The following is a 26,812-nucleotide window of genomic DNA, read 5'->3' as shown; positions in this document are numbered from 1 at the left end:
GTGCAGGACCCAGGAAAGTGTCTAAGCCAGGCTACAACAGTGAGTGTCCCTGGCTGGGGCCAAGAGAGGCTGGACAGGGGAAGGTAACTCATTCCTAGGGACACCCAGACCCTGACCCCAAGCCGAGAGTGCCAGCTGTAAACTCCCATCACTCATCCCATGGCGTGCACTGGTATGTTCACATCAAAGAGAAAAAAAAATGGTCTCAGGGGTTAATTTTTCTCAAAACATATATTTATGCCTCCTCTCAGCACGTCTCTGAGCACCTCGTCAAAACCTCTCAGGAAGTCGCAGCTCCCCCCTAGCCCTTGGTGACAAGGCCCTTCACAGCTTGCACAATGGCATCCTTGTCAATACCAAACATCTTCAGCAGCTCAGCTGGCTTTCCACTCCTTGGTACCTGGCTGACAGCCAGGCGGGAGACAGTGACTCCAGGTTCGCCCACCACTGCGGCAGACACAGCCTCGCCTATGCCACCTGAGAAAGGAAGGTCAGACGGGTCTTAGCTCCGAGCACAAGTTGGCAAAGACACACGCACATGCACCACTCCCCTTGCCAGAGCACACATCACTAATCCACCACGGCATTGTTCTAAGATCAAATGTGCACACTCTCGATCATCTTCGTTTTTCTTTTTTTCTTTTTTTTTTGTTTTATGAGACAGGGTTTCTCTGTATTGTTTTGGAGGCTGTCGGTCCAGCCTGGCCTCGAACTCACAGAGATCCGCCTGCCTCTGCCTCCCGAGTGCTGGAATTAAAGGTGTGCGCCACCACCGCCCAGCCTATCATTATTTTTCTTGAGATAGCCCAGGATGGCCTCAGACTGACTGCAGTCTAGGATGACGACCTTGAGCTTTTGATCCTTTTAAATTCTACCCCCGGAGTATTGGGATTACAAACATTAAGTCACCTGCCCGACTATGCAGTGCTGCGGGTGGAACCCAGGACTCCATGCACCCTAGGCAGGGGCTCCACCAACTGAGCCCTACATTCGTTCTGTCTGCAGCCTTGGCTGGCCTAGAAATTCCTATGTAGGTCAAGGCGACCTTGAACTCAGAGATTCACTTGTCGTTGAGCCCTGAGTGTTGGCATTTAAAGGGAGGTGGCCACTGCACTTAACTTTATATAACTAAAAGATTTTTAATTAGTCCCTGGAATAAGAGTTATAGCTGGTTGTGAACAGCTGTGTGGATGACAGGGATTAAAACCAAGGTCCTCTGGAAGACTGCTGGGCCTTTCTGGCCCCTTTATTTCTTTTTTAAACATGTATTTCTTTACTCAGTATGTGTGTGCGGCACAGGTGGAGGTCAGCTTGACCCCAGGTTGTGCACTTGGCCTTAAGAGTCAAAGCTCATGTCTTCCTCGGAGACTTCGCTAAGAAAAGAAGTGGCAGGTGCTTCTAGAAGACACTTGAAAAAAGTCACTATGGGGGCTAGAGAGATGGCTCAGCGGTTAAGAGCACCGGCTGCTCTTACAGGGGACCCAGGTTCAACGCCCAGCACCTGTGACAACTGTGACTACAACCCAATGCCTTTCCACAGGCGAAACAGAACACCAGTGCATATTAAAAAACAAATAATTAAAAAAAGAAAAGTCATAGTGTATGCATGCAGCCAGAAGACCCACAGCCATGTATGTCAACACAGCTGGGACTTGGCCTCTTACGAGGCTTTAGGCTTTGGCTTAGGGACCCAGCTAACTCACAGCTGCCGGCTGGCTGAGCTCCATGAGCCCCAGCCAGTGCTGAGTGGCTGAGGCAGATTGCCTTCAGAGGAATTTAAAAGCCCTGTCCACCCGTTGGCTCCCCGGCCCTTGCCCCTTCCTCCAGCCTTCCCTACCGGGCCCAGTACAGCCCCAGTACAGCCCCAGCAGTTACCTTCATAGTAGTGATCCTCCACGGTGAGGATCCGGCCTTTGGTTGCACGGGCACACTCAAGAATGAGCTTCCTGTCCAGGGGCTTGATGGTGAAGGGGTCCAGCACACGGATGCTGATCTTGTCTGTGAGGGAAGACCAGGACACAGCTGAGGGACAGGCTGGTGCTGTGCTCTGTCCCCGTGGAACTTCAGTGACCCCCTTTGGGAGATCCTGGTCGGCTGTGTGCCCTGCGGACTGTCCAAGGACGGGACGGAGTGGAATGTGGGGGGCCCTCACCCTCCTCCGCCTTTGACGGGAAGAAGAGCTTCTGGCAGCGACCCTCTCAGGGGAAGAGCTAGATGCTCTCACGGCAGCCAGCTGCCCAGACATCCCGCCCGGGCGGGGCTTTCCTCGCCTCTCAGGCCTGTTTGCTTCTGCACCACCCAGACCACGGAACCCGGCTACTATCCTGGCTTGAGAGGTGACATGTCCTGTGACCCTAACGAGAGGAGGCTAATGCTTGCCCTACCGTATCACTAGCTGACATCAATATCTACCTACAGCAGAGTTAATTAACGCCAAGTCACACACCCCAGTTCTCAGGATAGTCATAAGAACCAGGAACAACCACGGTGAGAAATTTTCTTAACTAGGGCCCGGCTGAGCTGTGATTCTACTGGGACCACAGGTTAAGACTATAGTCACCAGCCCTAGAAACTTGGCACCTTGTTGGACATGGCACAATGACTCAAAGGGTGGCTTCCGTCACTGCGGTCACTTAACTGGATGAGATTCTGCGTCACCCTCACCGCAGAACACGTAGACAGCGCTCAGTCTGTGACCGTCCCTGTCCCTTCCTCCTTACCTTTCTTCAGCAGCTCCGCAGCAGCCAAGGCCTCGTGCAGAGTTACACCAGCCCCGATTACTGTCACCTGGTCGTCTTTGCTCTTCAGAACCACCTGGGGGTGACACGGGAACACTGAAGTCCAGAGACTGGGGGGGTCAGGGTAGGGTCTGTCGGGAGCTAAGCAGCAGGGTCGGCGGCTCTCTGGCCTTCGCTCAGACAGGAAGGGCAACTGACCTTGGCTTGGCCAACCTGGAAGTCCTCATTGTTGCTGTAGATGATGGCATTTTCTGGGCGGCTGGTCCGGATGAAACAGATGCCCTGTGATCAGTACAGACAAACCAATGCTTAAACCTCAGAGTGTTTTTTTTTTTTAAGAGGGCCACTCTTCCTAGGCGCACGCTTCTTTTTTTTTTTTTTTTTTTTTTTTGGTTTTTCGAGACAGGGTTTCTCTGTATTGTTTTGAAGGCTGTCCTGGAACTCACTCTGTAGACCAGGCTGGCCTCGAACTCACAGAGATCTGCCTGCCTCTGCCTCCCGAGTGCTGGGATTAAAGGCGTGCGCCACCAACGCCTGGCGGCGCAAGCTTCTTCTAGCCATCAATCAATCATAAACTACAGTCATTGTGTCCCAACTGCCAGAGCAGGGTGATGGGCTTGTCCTCTGTGGCTCTGAACTCATGTGAGCAGCACCCCCAGTTTGGCTGATCTCACACCAGAAGCAGAAGGAAGGTGGACTGCCCTGGCCTCTCGGAGGGGCTATCCTCCAGAATGCCTCAGCAGGGCCAGCTCCTGCTCTCAGGTGAGAAACAGGAAACTCTACGCTGGCCTGTGCCAGGGCAGCCTTTGGCTGAATGAACCCATGAGGCTGTTCTTCCACTCAAGGAGGGCAGACATCAACCTGTAAACTGGCAGCGTGCCGGTCAGCTGGCCATGATGCAAAGTGTTTTGTTCTTCCTGGTCTCGCTTTTTTAAGCTATACAAACACCAGGGACAGCGTCCAGGAAATGCCTCCCCGGGCTTCCAGTGACCAACTCTGCCTCTGCGCACTGGCCTCCTCCTCTGCCTTTCTGTGGAAGAGCTAGCTTCAAAAAGAACAACCCCACGACTAACCTTCGTGTTGGCTGCTAGTTCCACTGCCTTCTCTGTGGCTACCCCGTCGCTTGGGTAAAAGACAGTCGACATGGGGATTGACCGGAACATGGCCAGGTCTTCCAGGGCCATCTGAGAGGGCCCATCTTCCCCTGGGGTGTGGAAAAGAAGGAGCTGATGACCTGCACCCTGGCCCCAGCCCCTCCCCACACCCAGTGCGCTCCAAGGCAAGGAGGGAAGCGGGTGTGAGCATCACGCCTGGACTCACCAATGGACACGCCGCAGTGGGAGCCACAGAGGTTGATGTTGCTCTCGGAGATGGCCGCCATGCGGATCTGGTCGAAGGCCCGAGTGAAGAAGGCCGCGAAGGTGCTGCAGAACGGCACTGTCCTATCTCGGGTGGCGCAGCCTACGGCAATGCTCACCTGAGGATGGCGAGGGCAGGTCAGCCCCGAAGACGCAGGGAGCCCAGAACCCTCCCGAGGCCGCGTGTGGGACGCAAGGCACACCCGGGATTCTAGCTGGCTAATTCTGTTTACGTGTAATCTGTTTCCCAACCCCAGACTCCTATGACTTGAAATAATCATCTCAAAAACTTCCCTTAAAAACTGTTTTCCTTTTGACACCAGGCATGGTGGCAGTCTGTAATCCCCTCAGCACTCAGGATATAGGAGTATCAGGAGTTCAAGGCTAGTCTTAGCCACATATTGAAATCTAGGGCAGCCAGGGCTACCTGCGAGCCCATCTGATAAAAAAGAAAAAAGGTTCTATAGACGGACCGCCAGCTGGTTCTCTTTATCCCCACACCTGTCCTTCATACAAGCTTCTCCCCATGTGCGACTGTCTCTCAGAAATAACTACCCTCAAAGTGGCTATTCACGGTCAAAGGTCAACGTAGGGGACCTAGCCGGTCTTGTGGTTTCTCTGAGCTGGCCCACGGCTGGCACTTGGCATTGCCAATATGGCTGCCCCCATCATGGGGCTCTGCAGCTGTGTCTGGCTGCGCCCCTCAGCCTACACCAGCACCCACCATGTTTTGCTCGGCAATGTAGCACTCAATGAAACGGTCCGGGTGCTCCTTTTTGAAGATCTCCGAGAAGGTGGAATTCTTGGTGTCCCCGTCCAGGGCAATGATGCGGTCACTGGCGTGGCCCAGCTTGGCGAGGGCCTGTCCATAGGCCTTGCGGGTGGCTATCTGTGGGGAGGGACAAAGGCTCTGAGTGCCACCGAGGCACGCATAAGGCGAGGTCTGGAGTTGTGTCTGAAGCTTCTGAGGGACTACAAAGACGGGAACGGAGGGGGGCATAGTGGCGGAGCATGCTTATTATAACTCCAGCACGGGGGAGGCTCAGAAGGCAAGGGCATGTTGAACTTGGGGCCAAGCTTGGGCTGCACACTGAAATTTGGTGTCAAGAAACCGAAAGCAGGATGCCGGGCAGTCGGTGGTGGCTCACACCTTAAATCCCAGCACTCGGAGGCAGAGGCAGGTGGATCTCTGTGAGTTCAAGGCCAGCCTGGTCTACAAGAGTGAGTTCCAGGACAGCCTCCAAAGCCACAGAGAAACCCTGTCTCGAAAAACCAAAAAGAAAGAAACCCGGAAAGCAGGGGCTGGAGAGACGGCTCAGAGGTTAAGAACACTGACTGCTCTTCCAGGGGTCCTGAGTTCAATTTCCAGCAACCACATGGTGACTCACAACCACCTACAATTCAATCTGGTGCCCTCTACTGGCATGTAGGCAGAACAGTGTATATGCAATAAATAAATAAATCTTAAAAAAAAAAAACAATACAAATAGGGAGTCAGAAAAAAAAAGCTCAGTGAAACCTGGAAATTGCCAAAACACAAGAAAACCAAGGGCCTAGGGGTCAGAGGCTGAAGGCTGCCCCGGGGGCTTCACTTGGGGGAAAGCAGAGACTAAGACAACTCTGCCTGGGCTTTCACATAACCACAAGGAAGTCCTGAACTTTGCAGTCATTTCCACTAGAAGCTGACTATGTGATCAAGGGTAAGTCCCTTGCCCTCCCTGATCGTCTACAGGTTCATAACTCCATCAGGAACAGAGAAGCCCAAGTCTCCCTCTTTGGCACAGACTCATTCATCACAGCCCTCCAGAAGGCACGTCTTGGCCTAGACCTTGGGGAACCAAACAACCAGCCCCATCCCCGATCTAGCCACTTCACCAGAGAGCCAACTGGGTACCTTGTCCCCCACTTTGTAGCTGGGTGGGGTGGGCATGCGGATATTGGCAATGTCCACCGAGGGGGCATCCTCCTGAGGGGGCGTGGCCAGGATCTTCTTTTTGCTCTGGATCTGGCTGTAAATTTCCTGAATAATCTGATCAGCCATGTTTTTGGGGAGGGGCTTCCCGTGCCATGACTCCTTGTCTTCGATCCCTGTAGGTATGACAGGAGAAGACAGAAGGTCAGGCAGGAATGTCCACAGAGGAAAATCGTGGGAATGGTGGTGTCACAGAAAAAAGAACTGGCACTGTTAGGGACAGAAAAGGAGAGTCACACGGGAGGACTTCTGCATGCCCACCCCTCAGGGAAATGGCGCGGATGAACAGGAAGGGGAGGAGCCGACTATGGGCAGATGTGTGTTCCCTTTGCCACTGTCCCCATAGACCCTTGCCCCAGGCCCCGCAGCCTATGCTGGAGAACCCAGACTCAGTCTTGGGGGAGCTTGGAGCTGACGATTGGCAGCGAGAGAGAACTTCTAAGTTTACCTGACACATTTGTGAGCAGAGTGGGGGGGGGGGGACGGGGACGGACGGGACACCAGGGAGGCTTAGCACCCTCTGAGGCCAACTGTGTCACTGTAGCCTAAACAGATCCAAGAACAGACCAACCCTTCCAGGCAGCACCAGGCGGCTCCAAACCTCCATGTTGGCTCCAGGGATTAACTCAAACTGTCCAGCCCGACAGCAGGCACCTTTTATCTGTTCTGCCATCTTGCCAGCCCCCCTTTCCTCTTGAGACACGGTCTTACATGACCCAGGTTGGCAGGAACTGGTTGGTTAAGTAGCTGAGGGTCACCTTGCTCTGCCACCACCACCCAAGAGCTGGATTGCAGGCATGGGCCGCATACTCCTGGTTCTGTCCTCTGTCTTTTTCAATACAACCATTAGAACTGGCTTGTAAAGGAGGCAAGGGTTAAGCGAGGCCTTGGGATCTGGGAGTTCACCTCCTGGGTGCTGGGAAGGGACTATGCCTGCTTCACTCTCAAGCAGGGAACCATTGTCTAAGGCCTGGTGAAGGCCTCTGCACTGCTTCCTTGGAGGATTCAGGTCTTTCCAGGAGCTCCTGGGCTGTACAGCCTCGTGTGGCACACTGCAGCTCTGGGCAGGTGGCTGGAGCTGGCAGGGACACTCCATTAAATGACACAGGGTACAGGGGCTGTTTCACTCAGATATATCTATATCCATATCCATATCTATACCCATATCTCAGCAGAGACCAGTCACGGTAGGAAAATGACCAAGGAGGGCAGGCACCCATCTCTCCAGGCACAAGGGTCTCTATGGGGATGAGGAACACGCAGACCTGTGATCCCACGGCCCTTGAAGGTCTTGGCGATGATGGCTGTTGGTTGGTGCTTGGCCTGGCCAAAGGCCTTGCACAGTTCTTCCACGCTGTGTCCATCCACGATGATGGCGTGCCAGCTGGGGACAGAGGTGGCACAGGGTAAGGGGCAGCCAGGTGCCAGCGTACCCTGAAAAGCCCCCGGGGAAAGATGTGACCCAGCCATCTGGGAGCTCACCTGCGTGCCACCCCAGGGCCAAAAACTCCAGCTGGAAAGTCTACGACACTACTACTGCTCCCAATCTGGACTCTCCTCCCCCTACATTTCTCTGCTGCCTTTGGTTAGTTTTAATTTCCCTCCTTTCAAAATAGTTCCAAGCTTGGGTCATGCACTGTCTTTCTTCCTGATCCGCTCATTTCCTCCTGAGAGGTTGTTTTGGAGACAATGCACTGGGTTTGGAACCCCCCTTTATTAGATTCATAAAACGCTTGGCTGAGTGTACACCTCAGTGTCCTCCGCAGACGCTGAAAACTTTTTCATATACTCAGCCGCGTTATCTAACCTCTGTTCAAGGAGCTGGGGCAGCTCTGTGAACCTGAACACCCCACCCCCATTGGGGGTTGAACCCAGAGCCTTCCTCGTGCATGCTAGGTAAGGGCTTTACCGTTCAGCTGTGCCCTCACCACCACCTTTGTGAGTATATTGATGTAAAGATGGCAGTAGACCAAAGACGGAGCTCGGTGGCATTAGTGCTTGCTAAACATATGAGGCCCTGGTTCTGTCCTCAGTAACACATGTGTGAATGTACACACACCCACACGACACATGTCTAAGGTCATAAAGTATGTTGTATGAGGGCACAAGGAATTACAGACACAGAGCCCAGGGGTATGGCTAGGGCGTGGTCAAATTCCCAGACTGGTGCGAGCTTGCGGAGACCCTGGAGATGCCCTGTGGATGTTTCCTTATCATCTGCCCAACAGAGAGAATATTCCTAACCCCCCTCCTTTCTTCCTTTGTAAGGTCAAGACAACCTTAATGGGCGTTCTCCCCGACGATCACAAAGGGCGGTCACGGCTGCCCCGCTTAAGGCTCTGCTCAAGTCCCGAATTTCTGCAGCCGAGCTTGCTTCCCTGCCTTCAGTTCCCTCCCCTCCAGTTGGCGCCTCAGAGCCCCCCAACTTCAGAGCACCTTGTCTTCGGGGATGAGGGGAACTGCTGGGGTGGGGAGCCCTCAGGCTGGCACCCGCCTTACCTGCGTCACAACACTGTCACTGAAGGCTCAAGTGGGACGCTCGGGAAACCCGGCGCCACATTTCACTAGAGAGGAAGCCTGCTTCTGCTCGGCAGGGTGGCTGGGGTTGGAAGAGCCAACTCATGCAAACCTTTGCCCCATGCCCGTCAGCCTCAGGGACTGGGCCTACACACGCCTGTGCACTGTTCTCCCCCAAAGCTGACTGGTGGCAAGCTACGCAACCGTGTAAGTAAAGCTTCCTTTAAAGGAGCCTCCTCAGGCCGCAGTCTCATACATACCCAAAGGCCTCACAGCGCTTCTGGTAGATGTCCACCTGGTGCTGCAGAGGGGCTGGGTCACTCTGGCCCAGACGGTTGACGTCAAAAATGGCAACGAGGTTGTCTAGCTTGTAAATTCCAGCAAAGGCCATGGCCTCCCAGACAGAGCCCTCAGACACTTCTCCATCTCCCAGCATGCAATAGACACGGTAGCTGCAGACAAAAGGCGGGCGGGAGGGTTGGTCCCCCTCTCCTGGGAGAGTGAGGCCCTCAACACCACCCTCCTGAGAAGCCAACTAGACAGCGGTGCGGCCAAGCCACGTGCGGCTGTGCAGAGCAGGCAGCAGACACACGGCAGGTCAATGGCATCACTAGGATCCCAACGCTCAGCCCACACACCGCAAGAGAGCTGCCGGGAGCTACAGGAAGGACTGGCTAATAAGAATCAGAGCTGGGCCGGGCGGTGGTGGCCCACGCATTTTAATCCCAGCACTCGGGAGGCAGAGGCAGGCAGATCTCTGTGCGTTCGAGGCTAGCCTGGTCTACAGAGCTAGTTCCAGGACAGCCTCCAAAGCTACAGAGAAACCCTGTCTCAAAAAAACAAAACAAAACAAAAAACCAAAAGAATCAGAGTTGGGGCTGTTGGAGCAAGAGTTAAAGAGTGGTAGAACAGGCTTGAGAGAAAAGCCCCGCCCCGCCCCGCCTCCTGACCAGGGACTGGGTAGACGGGATCTTGGGAACCAGGCTCATTCCACCTGGGGGACGAAAATAGGCTCAGCTTGCTCAGCATAGGGGCCAGTTGCCTCACAGGTAGGCTCTCTTGAAGTCCCAAGACCTGCCCTGGGCCTTTCTCCCCTCAACACAGGCAAGTGTGGTCTTCTCATAGCAGGGTATCAAGATGAGAGTGTATAATCAGGGTACATTACTCGAGAGAACAGGGATTTTGTTGACCCCATGGGAGGGTGGGGTAAGGAGGGGTGAGGCCAGGGGAATTTTTCAGAGACCCCCCTAACCCCAAGAGAGGTGAGGATTTGGAGGTGAGGTAGCAGCATCATGGACCCTGAGCTGAATGACCTCCCTGGAGCCTGAGCTGAGTGACATCGAGATAAATCCCCCCAATCATGGAGGACAAGAAGACACCCAGCTCAAAGGACTCGTGTCTAAAGGTTACACATCTGACTGCGTCCTGGACCGTCATCTCCCTGCTGTATAGGAATGAAGACGGAGGGTTGTCAGGGTTGGGGAGGGCGTACCCCTCAACTTGCCCAGTGTTCAGCTGTGTGGTTCTGCCTGGCCAGGCGCACAGGGGGACACAATCCCTTAGCTGCTCCTCACACAGACTGCAGGCCCAGAGCCAGGCAGCCAGAGTTGTCAGCATGACTCAGCACTCTCTGGCACAGGCCAGGGAGCTCCCTGCGTGTTTCACTGCCTGGGGCTTTCCTGGTGAGGTGTCTACCACTAGGTGTGGGCCGCTTGTACCCAGGACAGGAGGGCTCACATTTCATCCACATGCTTTTCTGGAACGTCGTTTTCCTCAAGCCCATCTTCGCTCTTCCTAAGATTACCAGGGACCCAAGCACCCCAAAAGAGCTCTGATCTGACAGAGGCCCCCCCAGAAGGACCTCCATGATAGGAGCCAGAGAGGTGGGCCCGTGGGGGTCCTGACCTCCAGGAAGAGCTTTTAGGGAGGTTGAACGGTGCCCTATGCCCAGCCCGCCGCCACAAAGTCAGACTGAAGCCAAGCAGGGTTACAGCAGACAAGGTTGGCCCCATAGGGTCAAAAGACTAAGGACAGGAGAGTATCCTGAGGTTCTGAGATGCTGGGCAGGAGGCTAAATGGATGAGGGGACACAGAGACGCCTGGGCTAAGCCTAGCTGGAGATACAAGACCTGTCAGATGCTAGGGATTGGTTCTACACTGTGATCCACTTAAGTACCTGTCTTAGTAGGGCTCTCAGAAGGCACCCAGTCAATGATAAAACTGTCAAAACTAGACTTATTCAGTACATCAGGGTTCAAAGAGATTCAAAGATGTTGGGGCTGGAGGAGTAACTCAGTGGAAGAGTACTAACTCAGCCCTGGAAAAAAAAATCGAAGATGTGAGATATGCTTAAAAGCCACAGAGAACAGTCAATAACTTGTTGGTTTCAGGTGCCTGCCTAATGTGTGATTTGTTTTTGTAGTTACGACAGGGTCTCAGCCAGGCGGTGGTGGCGCACGCCTTTAATCCTAGCACTCGGGAGGCAGAGGCAGGAGGATCTCTGTGAGTTCGAGGCTAGCCTGGTCTACAGAGCAAGTTCCAGGACAGCTTCCAAGACAATACAGAGAAACCCTGTCTCAAAAAAAAACAAAGCAAAACAAAACGAAACAAAGATAGGGTCTCACTATGCAGCCTTGACTCACAGAGATCCATATATTTTGCCTCTTGAATGAAGGCACACACTGCTCGGTATGCCAGCTTAATGTTGACAGATTCCATTCACTCTATTCTCTAGATCACATTAATAAAAGCTCTACAAGATTAGAGGGGGAAAAAACTAAACAGCAATAAGGGTCAGGGGCTGCAAAGGTGAGTCCTGAACTAAGATAAGATAAGGTGGAAACCATCTTGCACATCCAACAAAAGATTGCCTAATGGTAGGCCCACAGGACAGGACATTATAGACACTACAGCAGTTCTTGCTCGTTTAACACTGAGATGTCCGTGACAGACCTGTGTAGATGTTCTAGGGCTTGGCAGGCAAAGGCACCTGATGCCAAGCTTGATCACCTAAGTCCAGTTCCCCCAAGTCCCTTCCTGATCTCAAGTTACCCTCCATCTCCACACCTTGCTGTGGCATGCACACTCATCCCCTCGGAGGCCGGGAAATGTTTAGTGTTTTAAAAAACCAGAATGTGAACTTATATTAGGGTTATAAATTTGTAAATCCTTTTATGCAGATTTAATGTAGAGGAAATATATTATTAGATTTAAATTAGGGAAAGGATTAAGAGTAAAGAAAAGGGAGCCAGACTTGGTGATGTGTGCTGTGCCTATAATCCCAGCCACTTATGAAAGAAACAGAGGCAGGATCATCACAAGTTCAAGGTTAACCACAGCAATCAGAAAACAACAAACAAAAAATGAAATGGAGAGCTAAGGCCATGCACAATTTTTAAATTACTGCTTTGTAACTCAATGCCAAACAGTGTCCACATGGAATACACGGTGGCTGTTAGCTTCCAGGAGACCTAAATTTTAAATTATGTTTTCCAATAAATATCTCTCTAGGATGTATTTTTTTGTAATGCTACTTAACCTAGTGTATTTTTATTCTTGTAAACAAGAAATTTAGCTATGCAAACAACAGAGCGTGAAGACTGTCAGGCATATGTTTAAATATCATAATTTTTAAAACCCTGGGACACCGAATCTCAAAGAGCAACATGCCAGGAATTTGAATACACTGAGAAACTTTTTTTTCTTTAAATTGTATCATTGTTGATGAATAAATGTACTTAAAACAAAACAAAAAACTTTTAAAAGAGCTTGCAGGGAGAGGGAGAGTGCCAGCAACTCATTTGACTCTATCAGTAGCTACTTCTGGGTGCCTGGCTAGGCGTGATAATCTCCTGGTGCCCTGACCCTTCACTCCCATGCCCCCACCCCTTACATGGTACTGTCTGAGGGCTCAGGCCTCAGCTAACCCTGGCTCTAAGCCATCACACCCTCAGGGAACCCACTAAAGCCCTTCTCCCTCACTGGTTTGTTCTATTATGTCGTGGTCAGGAAACCATCCTTCACAGGGAATTATTTCGAGCAACTGTAGGGAATAATTAACTCACATCTCTGGGTCTAGGCCAGATAATGTCCTTAAGCACACACCCCATTCTCTGCGACACTTCACCGTGGCGTGAATCATTTCTGGGTGTAGCTATGCTCACCCTAAAGCTCAGTGGGAGGGAGACCGCAGTGTAGGTTGTGCTGTGGGTGACCCTGGAAGAGCTGGGGTACTCCTGGTGAGCTGATCCAGGCGCTCCCTTGCCCCCCAAGAACTTCCTGTGAATAGCAGGTGCTTCCCAGAGTGTGTGCAGGGCAGTCGGGCTGTGGCTCTTCTGCAGGGTTGGCCTGCAGGGACGTGGGACGTCCCTGGCTGTGGGCCAGGCCCCTCCAGCCCTCTTAGGAAGCTCCTTGCCTACAGGGCACCTGGGGACTATGGGTGTGCCCTTTGGACACTTGTAAGACCAGAGGGTCCAGGTAAGTATTCTCCCGAGTGACTCCTCACACCCCTCCCCTCAGCGGGGCTCCTGCTGGTGAAACCTAGCACTCAGCCCCCCCCCCATATGGCTGACTGGAGGGACTGTCTGGACCAGTGGTGACTCCTAACAGCCTGTTCACCCCGCTTCCTAGGTGCGACCTGTCTACAGCAGATCAAGTGGCTGAAATCTGTCCCAAGGGCACCAGAAGAACTAGCCTATCCCCCAGGCTGTGCCCAGGCACCCACTGATGGGAGCTGACGCAAGGACCCCAGAGCCCTCCGGACACAAGTTAATCCTTGCTTGAAGGCAAGCAAGCCCAGGCCAGGCTTCCTGGTGCCCAGTCAGACATGGGGGTGAGGAGGCAGACTCCTCTGACACTTCCGGGATCCAGGTCCTAGACTGAGGACACGTGGGAGCACCATGTACTCAGGGTGCAAACCCGGCCTGACAGCCAGAGTCTGGGAGATGCTGATCACATCACCATCTTCAGGGCTTCGATGACAGAAGAGGGGACGCGTTATTTTCCTTAGCCCCAGTCAGGCAACAAGAGAAGCCAGGGGCAATATAGGAGGGGCTACTGAGGAACCCCCCCCCCAGAATTACCAAGGGCAGGAGTAGGGGAGGCGGGCTACCTGGCTTTGTCGAAGTATTTGCCTGTGTAGGCCATCCCGCAAGCAGCTCCCAGGCCCTGGCCCAGGGAGCCAGTGGCCACGTCGGTGAAGGCTTGTTTCTGTCATCAGAGAGATCCAGTTATTCAAGGGGCCAGGAAAGAGCTGTTTTGTTTCCAACTCCCCCTTCCCCCTCCCAGGGTCCTGGCTTCTCTGGCCGTGGCTGCCAGGGCAGCATCCTAACCCAGAGCCAGTGAGCCCCTCCCCGGCGAAAGGCTCTTTGGGAGACCGAGTTCTTATTCAAGACGGCAAAGTCACTACGGGAGTGGGTTCCATTCCAAACCCTGCCCTCCAGTGAACTGTGTGACCTCAGGCTGGGAACTAAACCCCTCCGAGCCTCAGCTGTAAACACAGCTCATCACATAAAGCAGCTAGAGATGAGCAAGAGATTATAACAGATAATAGAGAGGGTTCGGCCCCAGTGAGCCCCTAGACAGCAGCGTGCCTGTGATACGACGGCGCGTGCTCGGATCAGCCCCCCGGCACCGAGAGGAAAACCCTTTCCCTCCCCACCACGGCTGACGACTCCTCGGCCTCTTTCCTCTCCCATGTGCCTAGGAAAGCAGGGAAACAGAGGTCCAGAGGGCTCTCCGAGGGGTGGCTTACCGGGACAGGGTGCCCATCCAGGTCAGAGCTGATCTTCCTCAGGTTGAGCAGCTCCGCCTCCGGCAGGAAGCCGGCTTCAGCCCAGACTGCGTATAGGATGGGAGCGGCGTGGCCCTGTGGGGAGGTGCGCGGGGGAGGTCAGCGGCAGGGCTCCAAGGGCCGTTCCCACTTCACATGCAGCTCACATGCAGCTCACACGCAGCTCCGGGGCCTGGCTGAGCCGGCAGGCCAGGATATCCATTTCAGATGAGGAAGCCAGCGAAGGCCACTTCTCCCCTTTCGTCCGTCTCCAGACTCTTGGTGTTCAGCCCAAAGTTCCCACAGCCAAAGTGGGCAGGCGCCATGACGGCAGGTGCAGGGGTCACAGCTGTGCAGCCGCACAAGCCCAAAACCCCAGCAGGCGGCTGCCACCCTAATCCTTATTTCTGGCATGGGACATGCTTGGATGGACTTCTAAGCCCCATGGGGAAAACCAGAGGCTGCTGAGCCAGGCCAGAGAACAGGTGGATTTCGGACAATCATGGTGTGGTCAGTGGCTGTGAATTTTTTTTACTAGGAAACACGGGGCATCCATGTACCCTAACTACAGTGGACTGCCAGTCACAAGGAGAGCAAGCTTTGGCCCTCAGAAGGCTGGTACAACACAGAGAGACTTCAGGCAGAAGGCGACAACGGGACCTCCAGACCTGGATTTCTGCCTGCCGGCATCAAAACTGAGCACACTCGCTCACTGTCCCCTACCCCTCTTCGTTAGTCTGATGTAGTACCGAGGTACCCGAAGAGAAACCCATTAATTCTGGGCATTGGTTCCTTAGCTCAAGTTCAATTTATTGGCACAAGGGAGGAAGGGGGAAGTAGGATAGGCAGGGAGGGGAGGGAGGGGAGACTGGGGCTGGGCTACCATTCACCATGCCAGGGTCCCCACAGGGCTCCTACCTTGGAGAGCACAAAGCGATCATTGTGAGGGTTTCGGGGATCCAGGGCCTTGTAGCGCATGGTGTGGAAAAACAGGACAGCCATGATCTCAGCCGCACTGCAGCATGATGTGGGGTGGCTGTGGCCAAGGAGAGAAGACAGACATGAGATCCTGACCCACAAAGCATCCGTGTACCAGGGGCTTGGGGAAGCCTGCTCTGAGGAGTCTCACACAGGCCTGGCTCATCAGAGCCATGGGCTCCTACTCCTTAGAAACATGGTATAGGTTTCAAGAAGGCTACTGTTGGTGGCTTAGGATCTAGAGTGGCTAGTGGGTACCAGGGACTGCTATACCTCCCCAGGAATACCCAGTACAGGGAGGGGGTTAGAGCCTAGTCCCTTACATGGGAGTTCCTAGAAGGAATCTAACGACTTAGCTGAGGAGAGATGGTATCTATGCAATTGATCGAGGAGTCACACCCCAGACACTGCCCAGAATCCATTTGCATATAAGGAGCATCCTGCCCACTCAGGGTATGTTGGGGCCATGGGCAGAGGGGTAAGGGAAGGTTTGCAAACCTCAAACATCAGACTTTACTTTTCTGGTTGTTTTTTTTGAATGGACACTCAGCATTCAGAAACGTGCAACACACAAGCTCATCTTCCACAAGGGCTATCATTATAAAAACAAAAACCCCTCCTGCCTATGGATAGGAGCAGGGCTGGCAAAAGCAAGAACTAACCCTTCCAGTTCTGGAGTGGGAGGGTCTCTGTTTTAGAACCTTGTTTTGATAACTGAATGGTTTCGGAAAGCACAAGGATTGTAGATCCTAGAGGCCAGGTTAGTTCAGGCCTTACCGGGGCCTTTGATCAGCCTGGTCCTCAGCCTGGAATGGGGTCGGAGTCTGCCTCCCGCACATGCAGCTCGGCTCCGCCCTGATGCTGTTGCTTGAGAGGCTTCACACTAGAGCATGCCAATACCAAGCCCTAGGGCACATGCAACCCTGGGTGGGATTCACACCAGCAGCTTCCTCCCCTCTTGGGGTCCCCGTCAGGTTAGGGGTAAAATGGCTCCCAGCACAGACAGGTTAGTAGAGGAATAATCCAGAACTGTCCATGCCGGTTTAGTTGCCACATTCCCAACACACAGTAGCCTCATACTTAGCCATCTGTATGAACTCCTGGTCATGGGGGGAAAGACACTACACCTGGAAAGAGGGAGGTGAGGACATGTGAACCAGAAACTCTTGCCTGTCTCACAGGGACCCTAATCCCTCGCAGGGAGGCAGAGGCAGGGGGATCTCTGTGAGTTCAAGACCAACCTGGTCTTCCAAAGTCACAGAGAAATCCTGCCTCGCAAAACCAACAACAACAAAAAAGTTCAGTCTACTCAGAAAATGCACAGTTTGGACCAGGTCTCAGTAATGTTTCTCCCAGCACCACCCCTATCCCCCCACCCACTGGCCTTCTTCTTCCTTGGTGTCCTATCCAGGAGGGCTCCCATTCCCACAGCATACATTCCTGCTCTTGGGCTACCCTGCAGGAAAAGGCCAGAGAAGATCCCCCAAGGGCTCTCAAGGTTTCTCAATGAATAAAAACCAGAGAGACACTCACTATGGCAGTCTCCAATGCTTTAAATCTACAAAAGAAAAGATCGGGCACCCGAGGGCTTACTGGAAATGACAGCTAAGACCAAGCTGGACTGAGCCTAAAGAGAGCAGAAAAAAGATCTGTGTGTGACACGTTCCGGTGAGGAGACGTGCATGCTTGAAGGAGCCAGGGTATGGTCTTGGTGGACTTTCCTCAGATGCCATCTTTTTTGTTTGTTTCTCTGTGTAACACCTCAGGCTGGCCTCGAACTCACGACGATCCACCTGCCTCTGCCTCCCGACTGCTGGGGCCTTTGGTTAAATTTTGAGATAGTCTCACCAATTAAGCTAGACTGGATGGCCACTGAGACCCACAGACCCAGCAAGCCCATATATAGGAGCACACAGAAGAATGTAAACATATGCTCTATGTGTGCCCTGAGGAACAAGAATGTCCCCACGTTAAACAGCCAGGAACGACCAGGAACCCAACCTTGCATGCCTCAGCAGAATGGATGAGTGAGATACAGCGGAGTATACACAGCAGTGAGGGAACCTTACAGACCCAGTGTCAATGTTCATTTACCTCGTGAACACAGGGTGTGTAAAAAGCACACCAGAGACAGAATAGAGAAAGAAGACCATATCGTCTGTGAATGTATACAAACGGAACTTATACCCACTATAGCACAACCGAATAAAGGGGCATTCAGGGTGTTTTTCTGAGACAATGGGAGATAAGGAAAGGACAAGGAGGTAGCCTCCATCCATTGCTTCCTATCTTTTTAATTTTATTTATTTATTTAGGTGTGGTTTCTCTGTAGATCTGGAGCCTGACCTGCATCTCACTCTGTGGACCAGGCTGGCCTTGAACTCACAGATATCTGCCTGCCTCTGCCTCCTGTGTGCTGGGATTAAACGCGTGTGCCACTCCCGCCCAGCTCCCTCTTATTTATTTATTTTATTTATTTATTTATTTTTGGTTTTTCCGAGACAAGGTTTCTCTGTGGCTTTGGAGGCTGTCCTGGAACTCACTCTGTAGACCAGGCTGTTCTGGAACTCACAGAGATCCGCCTGCCTCAGCCTCCCGAGTGCTGGGATTAAAGGCGTGCACCACCAACGCCCGGCCCCTCTTATTTTTTGATACACGGTTTCTCATTGAACCTGCAACTCACCAACTGGCTAGACAGGCTGGGGAGTGAACCCCTGGGGTCCTCCAAACAGAGCTGGGGTTACAACTGTGGACTGCCACACTCAGCTCATCTGTGCAAACACCCCCTCCCCTTATATTTGGTAAACTGAGTGTGGCAGTGCACACTTGTAATCTCTGCACTCAGGAGGCAGAGGCAAGGCTGTTTCCCACGAATGCAAGACCAGCCAGTGTTATATGGTAAGACCTTGTTTCTAAATAAGTTCAGGGTGTCAGGTGGAAGCCCTTCAAACAGTGAGCTGATTCCCACCCAGAATGAGCCTGACCTGGGCCACAGACCGTTCCCTCAGGCCTTTGATCCGGGCCATCTCTTCTGAAGCAGCTCAGCTCATAGCTGTACAGACAGAGATCAGGTCTAACGCGCTTCTCTTTGGGGGGCTGAGACTGAGGGTCCTCGGAAGCCAAGTGACTGGTCCAGAGGCCCAGTGCCTGTCACCAGCAGGGCTGGGGCAAAAGCAAGAACATGTGTGACATACAAGGGAACAGAAGTGAAGCATGAGAGGCCGGGGTGCCACGTGGGTATAAATCAACATAGTGTGCTGTGGGAAAGAAGCCCGACCCGAAAGACCTCATTCTGTCCAATTTCATTATGTGAAACATCTGGAAGAATTAAATTTACAGAGATGCAAAAGTTGACCCAGTGTGGGAAGGGAAGAAACTGCAGATGGGCAAGAGAGGTCTTTCAGAGGCTGGGGAATGCCCTAAAATTAAAAGTGATAAATTCAACCTGGCGTTGGTTGTGCACGCCTTTAATCCCAGCACTCGGGAGGCACAGGCAGGCGGATTTCTGGGAGTTCGAGGCCAGCCTGGTCTGCAGAGTGAGTTCCAGGAATACCTCCAAAACACAGAGAAACCCTGCCTCAAAAAGCAAAAACAAAGAAAAATAAAAGTGATAAATTCACTAAAATTGCCATAAATGACCATGTAGATACTTAAAAAAAACAACCAACAGCAACAAAATCTCAAAATTAGCCAAGACTACAATTCAATGGTACAGAGTACTTGCCTTTGGGTCCACTCTCTTAATACCCCCAAAACAAAACGAGTCAGCAGTGTACATTTAAAACCTCTAATTCTGCAAAGTGCCCTCCACTGAGCCGTCACTGATCTGTGGGTGAGGGAGGAGAGCAGTGCTGAGAAAGCCCAGAGGAGGAAGTGCCCAGGTATCTGCGCTTCCCAGGTGTCTGCGCTTCCCAGAGACAAGCTGTACTGTCTTTAGCCATCACATTCTTCTCCAACCATGGATGCAACCAACTTCTAAGCAAGAGGCCCCAGAGCGTGAGTTCTGCTCTACCTCACCTCTAGACATGACACACCCTACCTAAAACCCCAGCTCTGTCCAGGTCCCTGGCCTCGGGGTGTCCTGAACACCCAGGGAAGAGACCTGCTCCTGATTCTCTGGAGACAACAGGCCAAGTCTAGGAGCCACGAGATGGTTTCCAGAAGACCCTAATGCAGCCCCCACACCTGGTTCCCAGCTTTACGGAATACTGGCCGTTAGCTCTGCTGACTCAGGGCTCGCCCAGGCAAAGAGCCCAGTAGTTCAAGAGCTGCCAGGTGTCCTCACCCTCAATTGAGAAACGCTGCTGCTGCTGGGGTAATCTCAACCGCTTTGCTCTTGCCTCAGTCAGAGCCAGGCAGGGGTAGGAGTCAGCCATCCGCAGGCAGCCTGAAAGGAGAAGCTGGCCCTTGGGAGCCCCATTCTGCCCAAAGAAGCTGAAGTCACACAGGGGCTAGAGAGTCTTGAGACAGCCCTCTACACATTTGGTCAAAATGCCCCTGGGCAACAGTGAAATAACCCCAACCACTTCAACAGCATGGGTAGGACGCCAGGGCCCGCTCACTCTGAACCCTCAGTCTCACTCCTAAGGGACCTCATTTGGGAAAGCCATGGTTTGGATGCTGTTTATGTGTTACATGTTGGAGGTTTGAATCCGGGTGCAGAGGCAGTGTAGATGTGATAAAGAACACTGGAAGGTCCTTGGGGGATCTAGGAGCATGCTCTCTGTAGACCAAGCTGGTCTCGAACTCAGAGACCCACCTGCCTCTGCCTCTTTCACACATATTCCCACCAGGAGCCTCATCCGCAATATTGTTTGGATTCTCTCCACCTAAAACTACAAGAAACAACAATAAGCCAAAAAACCCATCAACCTTCTCTTTGGACTGGAGAGCAGACTCAGGGGTTGGAAGTGCCTTTTGCTCTTGCCAGGGACCTAGGTTCAATTCCTAGCATCCATAGGATGGCTCACAACCATCCGTAATTCCCGTTCTGGGGGATCCAATGCCCTCTTCTGACTTTCATGGGCATGTACATATATATACACATACATACATGCAGACAAAACACTCACACATAAAATAATCTAAAAAAAAACCCAAAATAAATGAAAAACTTTTTCTTTATAGACTACCTCATGTATCTTGTTATAGTAATGGAAAAAAAGACTAACCACTTTCCTATGATGCCATCATTTAAAGATGGAGAAACCGACGCCCTGAGAACAGTAGGATCCTACTGACAAGGACATTGGTGTTCAGAACAGAGATGGTCTCGTCGTGCTCACAAGCCAGGTCTGGACCTACCCTATCCTCCCAGGTCAGAAACACTAAGGGACTAGTTGAAAGCATAGACTGCTTCCCCTTTAAATCAGGCCTGACTGTGGTGCATCCACAGATGACACTTGGCTCCACAGTCTAGCCCTGTAAGGTGAGGCCTCGGCAGCCTGGCCACCTCTGACAAGGCCATTGGGAGTTTCTAAAGCTTGGATGAAATGGACTCTTGTCACAGCTGCCTCAGTCCGTGGAAGAAGATGACCCCAGAGAGTCCCGCCACGAGGGTGCTGCCTCAACAGAAAGGCCTCTGTCTCCCGGCACCGCACAGAGACCACTTTCTGTGGCCTGGTGAGGTCTATTGCATACACTGTTCACTCAGGACTGCTTGCCATCCTGATACCAGCAGCCTGCATCCAAACTGATAGGGTGTTCAGGGAAAGGCTGGGCCAAAGTGTTCTTTCTCTACCAGATCCCAAATTGTCCCAGAAGATGGGACCTATCACTTGGTCCCTTCACCTGTCTACAACTGACTGGGTCAGAGCATCAGTACTGTGTATCTCTGCCTTCACTTGCTGGAACTCACTCCCTCCAAGTAAACATTCAGGAGCCAGAACACTCCCATCTCAAGCCTTCCTGGAATATTTTCTGTACTCACACACATTTCAAAATCATTCTTGTGACAGGGCTCGAGGGGCAATGCTACTTCCTCCTGAGAAACATTTCTCCACTTACTACTTTCCTGCACCTAAAATACACGCAAACAGGCAAACACACACATCATAGTTTACATACCAACCTTTTCTCTTCATGTAGATACTTTCTAGAGTATCTAATTCCTAAGGCTACAATGTAAATGTAACCATGGGTGCAACTCTGTAGCCACTTACGACCTTTCTCCCCCCTCCCCCTGCTTTGGAAGAAATCCCTTTCCAGCTGAAAATGTTACTTAATTTCTTTCCAAGCTCTCCCTGGCTTTCTTTCTCCTGCCCCTTCATTCATTCTCCAGACTGGTAATAGCCTATGTGCCCCAAAGGATTTTCTGAGAAGCCAGCCCCACACCAGGCAGAACTAAATAGCCACTACCAGTTTGGGCAAATCGCTACTTTTCAATGTCTTCATATGTAAACCGATTAAAAGCAAGGAATCAGGGATGCTGTGTCACTCCAGGAATACCCACCCGCCTAGCTGCTCCCTAATCTTGGCAAGGTCTGCATGTGTATCCAGCTTGTGGCTGCTGCATGGCTAGGTACCAGTTAACTGCTGGGCCTGACTTCAGGGGGTGATAGAGAGCAAGCAAAATAGGACGTGAAGACCTACTCTGTGCTAAGTTTTTTGTTTTGTTTTGTTTTTTTTTTGTGGGGTTTTCAAGACAGGGTTTCTCTGTGGCTTTGGAGGCTGTCCTGGAACTAGCTCTTATAGACCAGGCTGGTCTCGAACTCACAGAGAACCTCCTGCCTCTGCCTCACGAGTGGGCGTGGGCCACCACTGTCGGGCTACTCTGTGCTAAGTTAAGAAGGCAGTGTTGAAAGAAAGTCAGTTCTCTACTTGGGCAGGGAACACCCTACACCACAGGCAACGATCTAAAATCTGAGAGATAACAGGTCCAAAGTGTGTATGGGAAGTCGGGTGGCAAAGGGCTCCCAGTCCAAAGCTCCTGAGAACACCTCGTCTCGAAAGCACGAGGGTACGGTAAGTAGGAACCCACGCTATAAGACCCGAGAGATGAACTCCTTCAATCATCCGTCCTGTATGGAACTGGCCAGAATCCAGTGTTCTGATCTTTGTTCTAAGCTCACATCTTGGGTTGGGTTCCTGCACACTCCAGTCCCCCAATCATTCCACGAAGCCCACATCCCTTGTCTCAGGGGTCTCACACCAGGCCCGATGGAGACCTCAGAACTTCACGAAACGGCCCAGTGTGGAAACACGGTTACCCCAGAACTTCCCTTTCCGTGTGGGCCTGACCCCTTCATTCTACAAGCTTTGCCAACCTCCTTCCTCCGGCCTGGCACTCCAACCTCCCGCGCGCCTCGGGTCTGCTCTTAGCCTCCCTTCCTTTCTCCCATGCCCAGGGTGTTGCGAGCACGAGTCATCCACACCCCCACCACCACCCTGAAGTCCTCTGCAGCGCGGGATCCAAAGCTGGACCCCCAAAAAAAAGCCGCGGGGGAGAGCGTGGTTGGAGATGCGGAGAAGGGTGGGCCGCGGGCCTCCTGCAAAATGGGCTCTACACGCATTCTCCGCTTACACTGCAAGGGCTGGACCGCCAGTTCCTGGCGCGACCTGGAGCATCTGCTACAAACCCGGAACCTCAGTTTCCCCATCTGCAAGCCAGCGGAGCCAACAGGTTGGTGGAGAGGGCCGGGGCCCCCACACGTGCCCCAGGTTCTCCCGCCAGCAGCCATGGTGGCCTCCGGGTGCAGCCGCGGAGCTCGGAGGCGCGCTCGGGTGCAGCGGGAACCGGGAAACCCGGGGCCGGCTGGAGGCGCTCGCGAGGCCGAGGCCCACGCGGCCGATCCCGGCCTCTCCGGGAGAGGCCGCGGAGAGAAGGTTCCGCCATCTGACCGCGCCCCCGCCGCCGCCCTCATGGCGACACCGTGCACCGCGACACTGAGCCGGCGAGGCCGCGGGACCCGGCTCCCCGCCCCGCCAGAACCGCGCGCTCACCCCGAGCCTGCGGCCGTGGTGGCCTGGATGGAGCTGATGCGCAGGCGATTAGCTGCATCCTTCAGGGCCTGCAGCTTCTGCTGATCCGGCTTGTGGTAACCTTCCATGGCGCGGTCGGGCGAAGGCGAGGACGCTGGGGACAGAGACAGACACAGAGCCGGCGGCGGCTCAGGCGGCGACAGGCAGCGGCCGAGGCCGTGCGGAGCGGGCGGGCGCGTTAAGTCTCCGGAGGACCCGCCTATGGGGGCGGGGCGCGGGCGGGGCGGGGCGGGGCGGGGCGCCGGATCACCCCAGGCCGACGAGTGGCCTCCGGCCCCGCCCCGCACTTTCTGGACTCGTAGAAGCCGCCTGGGCGCAGTGCTTTGTTGGAATTAAACACGCACGCTCACAGAATCAGCCAAGTAACTTCACCGCGACTCTGTGTTCCTAGCGGGGCTCGGAGTTCGCCGGCTGACTCGGGTGGGATCGGGAAGACAGAGACTCATCGCTGATTGCCCTTGACTTAAGGAGAAGGTTGAGACTTGGCAAGGTTAACTAAGGCCACAGAGCTGGCCGGTAAAGGGTTTACCGCTCCGACTATCCCAGCCCCCAAAGAGCCCAGGCAGGCCTTTAGGGACTCCACAGGTCCTGAGAGTGAATTACACTGCCAGTAATGATAGTACTGAAATCACTGGAGCAGCCTGGTCTCACTCCCAGAGCCTACCGAGGGATTGCTGGGTTTGCCTCTAGGTCTGTAGGGACAGAAGCGCCGACTGCTCTTTCCAGACCTGGTGGACCCGGGAGGAAGGAGGCCGCCCAGAGTGGAGGAGGTAACAGACAGCCATGACATCCTAGACTAATCGGATCTGTCTCCTTGAACCCATGACACACATTCGGGTCAGTACTGTTTCCGGAGGAGGAAGCTGCCTTTTACAGAGTAGATAAAGGCAAGCCTGTGTACGGGTGCTGGGCAGAGGCAGAGGCACCGACACAGCCTCAGTCCAGATCCTCCGTGTCCTCCACGCGGCTGAGACTACGGCCGGTGCCAGTGAGCTCCCCTCTCCCAAACGCTCCCTGTCAGGCCTGTTTCCCAGGTGTCCCAATCAGAGTGTGATGTGTGTTATAGCCGCTGGCTTCTGCTGGCCCTGCCCAGAGAGGCTGGCCCTCCTGGTGACAGTCTGAGAAGGACTGAACCTGGGACTGGAGCCATGTGGCTTCAGCGTTCCACCATGAGTGCCCTGGCGAGTGCCACCTCTATCCTCAGGCTGCTAACTGGTCAAGGAGGCAAACCTTGGAACCCCTTGGGGCTCCCAACCCTCTGGCCCTGATTCCTAGTCCAGCTCTGCTTTTCACCACCTCTCCAGTGGCACAATGCTGACTTCATCCTCCTCCTCGTCGCAGTGGAAAACATCGCAATCCATTTGAGAGTGGTAAACTAAGCCAGAGAGGTTTTTATTTCTGACTGTTCGTTTCTGTTGTATATCTGCGTGTCTTTTTTTTTAATTATTATTCCTTAAAACGTTCATCATACACGCTGTTTTCCTGGAGAATCCAGGTGCCTGAAGGCATTCAGGTTGGACCAGACAGACACATTCATCACGGAGAGGGTTAAGCCAATGCCTTATTCTCTTGTAGGTGGCCATCATCTTCCTGATTTCAGCAATGGCTTTCCCTGGATTCAGACCCCTGGGGCAGGTCTGCGTACAGTTCATGCGGTGGCCGCCATAGAGGTGAGAAGGGACTCTGCACCTTGGTCAGGTGCGCCTCTGTGACATCTCTGTGGCCGATTGTCCAGCGACAGGCCTGCATGAGAGCTGCAGGCCCCAGGTACTTGACCGCATTTCACCAGTTGCTGGGGCAGCTGGTATTGCAGCAGGTACATAGGATGCTCTCAATGTCTTTTTTTTTTTTTCCGAGGCAGGGTTTCTCTGTGGCTTTGGAGCCTGTCCTGGAACTCGCTCTTGTAGGCCAGGCTGGCCTCTAACTCACAGAGATCCACCTGCCTCTGACTCCTGAGTGCTGGGATTAAAGGTGTGTGCCACTACCACCTGGCTTACCTTGTGTCCTAGTTAGGGCTGGTTTTGTTTTTTGCTTTTGTTTTTGTTTTTTTATTTTAGTTTTTCTTCGAGACAGGGTTTCTCTGTCCTGGAACTCCGCTCTTGTAGACCAGGCTGGTCTCGAACTCACAGAGATCTGCCTGCCTCTACCTCCCAAGTGCTGGGAATAAAGGCGTGCACCACCAATGCCCAGCCTAGTCAGGGTTTCTATTGCAGTGAGAAGACACTATGACAACGACAACTCTTACAAAGGAAAACATTTAATTGGACTAGGTTACAATTCAGAGGTCCAGTCCATTATCATCATAGTGGACCACGGAAGTGTGCAGCCAGACTTGGTGCTGGAGAAGGAGCAGAGAGTCCTACATCTTGATCCACAGGCAACAGCACATGAACCGTCTTCCACACTGAGCATAGTTGAGCATAGGAGACCTCAAAGCCGGCCCACAGTGACACACTTCCTCCAACAAGGCTACACCTCCTAATAGCACCACTCCCTATGGGAACTATTTTCTTTCAAACCACCACATCTTACTTTAAGAGTATTAACTCCGGGGTGGAGAGAGAAATGGCTCAGTTGTTAGGAATACTTGCTGCTTTTTCAGGGGACTCAAGTGTGAGAACCTAGGTTAAGCCTGGTGTGGCGGTATCATGTGACCTTGAAATCTGAGCACTGGGAAGGCAGAGACAGCTGGATCGGAGCAGCTCACTGGCCAGCTAGTCCGGCCAGCCTACTCAGCAAGCTCCAGATTAATGACACTGTCTCAAAAGATTAAATTAAAAGTAGGTGGACATCACAGGAGGAATGAGCCCTGCGGTCATTCCCTGACCACCACACACATGCACAGACGTGCGCATGCGCGCACACACTCACAGAAGCTCATGCACACCAGCAGAAAACCCTGCTGTGCATGGTGGTGTGCACCTGCGTCCCGGCATTGGGAAAGCTGAGCCGGGAGGACTGAGGCCAGCCTGGGCTACATGAGGAGATGTCTCAGAAACAAAAACCCACCAAACTCATTCCCACCTAGAGGTTTGTCCCTGCTGTATCCTGAGCCAGGAAAGCCTTTCTCTTGGTGTTTCTCATTGTCAGGGTCTGAAGGGCTGCTTTCCTTCCTCTCTTCCTTTCTTCCTTCCTTCCTTCTTTCCTTCCTTCTTTCCTTCCTTCCTTCCTTCCTTCCTTCCTTCCTTCCTTCCTTCTTTCTTTCTTTCTTTTTTGCAGGGCTGTCTTTCTGGCTGCATCCCCTGCCCCCCTCTCTCTCCAGGGTCTCACTATGTGTAGCCTCCACTGGTCTGTAACTCACTCTGTAGACCAAGCTGGCCGCAGACTTAAAGACTCAACTTGCCTCTGCCTCCAGAGTGCTGGCATTGAAGGCGTGTGACACCAAATCTGGTCTCTGGCTCTACCCCTATGGACTCGGGGACCTCTTGGACATAGCAGGGGCCCAACGAATGCCAGTGAAATGAAAGAATTGCCGTGCAGTGTCTGGGATAACACAGCC

The 26,812-nt window shown here is 53.1% G+C and overlaps 1 protein-coding gene across 1 annotated transcript; it reads right to left on the bottom strand.

The window, feature by feature from the left end:
* Window positions 1-212: 212 nt before the first annotated feature.
* Tkt (transketolase) lies at window positions 213-23,485 on the bottom strand. The gene is made up of 14 exons (XM_005085207.4): window positions 23,275-23,485; window positions 15,274-15,391; window positions 14,338-14,451; window positions 13,696-13,793; window positions 8,846-9,037; window positions 7,334-7,452; window positions 5,991-6,184; window positions 4,821-4,985; window positions 4,059-4,215; window positions 3,812-3,942; window positions 2,937-3,020; window positions 2,721-2,814; window positions 1,876-1,998; window positions 213-477 (listed from the first exon to the last, which is right to left on the bottom strand). The coding sequence occupies exons 1-14, from the start codon at window positions 23,379-23,381 to the stop codon at window positions 302-304; spliced, it is 1,872 nt and encodes a 623-aa protein (XP_005085264.1). The 5' UTR covers window positions 23,382-23,485; the 3' UTR covers window positions 213-301.
* Between the last annotated feature and the right edge of the window lie 3,327 nt (window positions 23,486-26,812).

The sequence above is a fragment of the Mesocricetus auratus genome, unplaced genomic scaffold, assembly GCF_017639785.1.
Source record: "Mesocricetus auratus isolate SY011 unplaced genomic scaffold, BCM_Maur_2.0 Super-Scaffold_100006, whole genome shotgun sequence".
NCBI lineage: Eukaryota > Metazoa > Chordata > Mammalia > Rodentia > Cricetidae > Mesocricetus > Mesocricetus auratus.
This window is presented reverse-complemented; position numbering and strand designations above follow the sequence as displayed.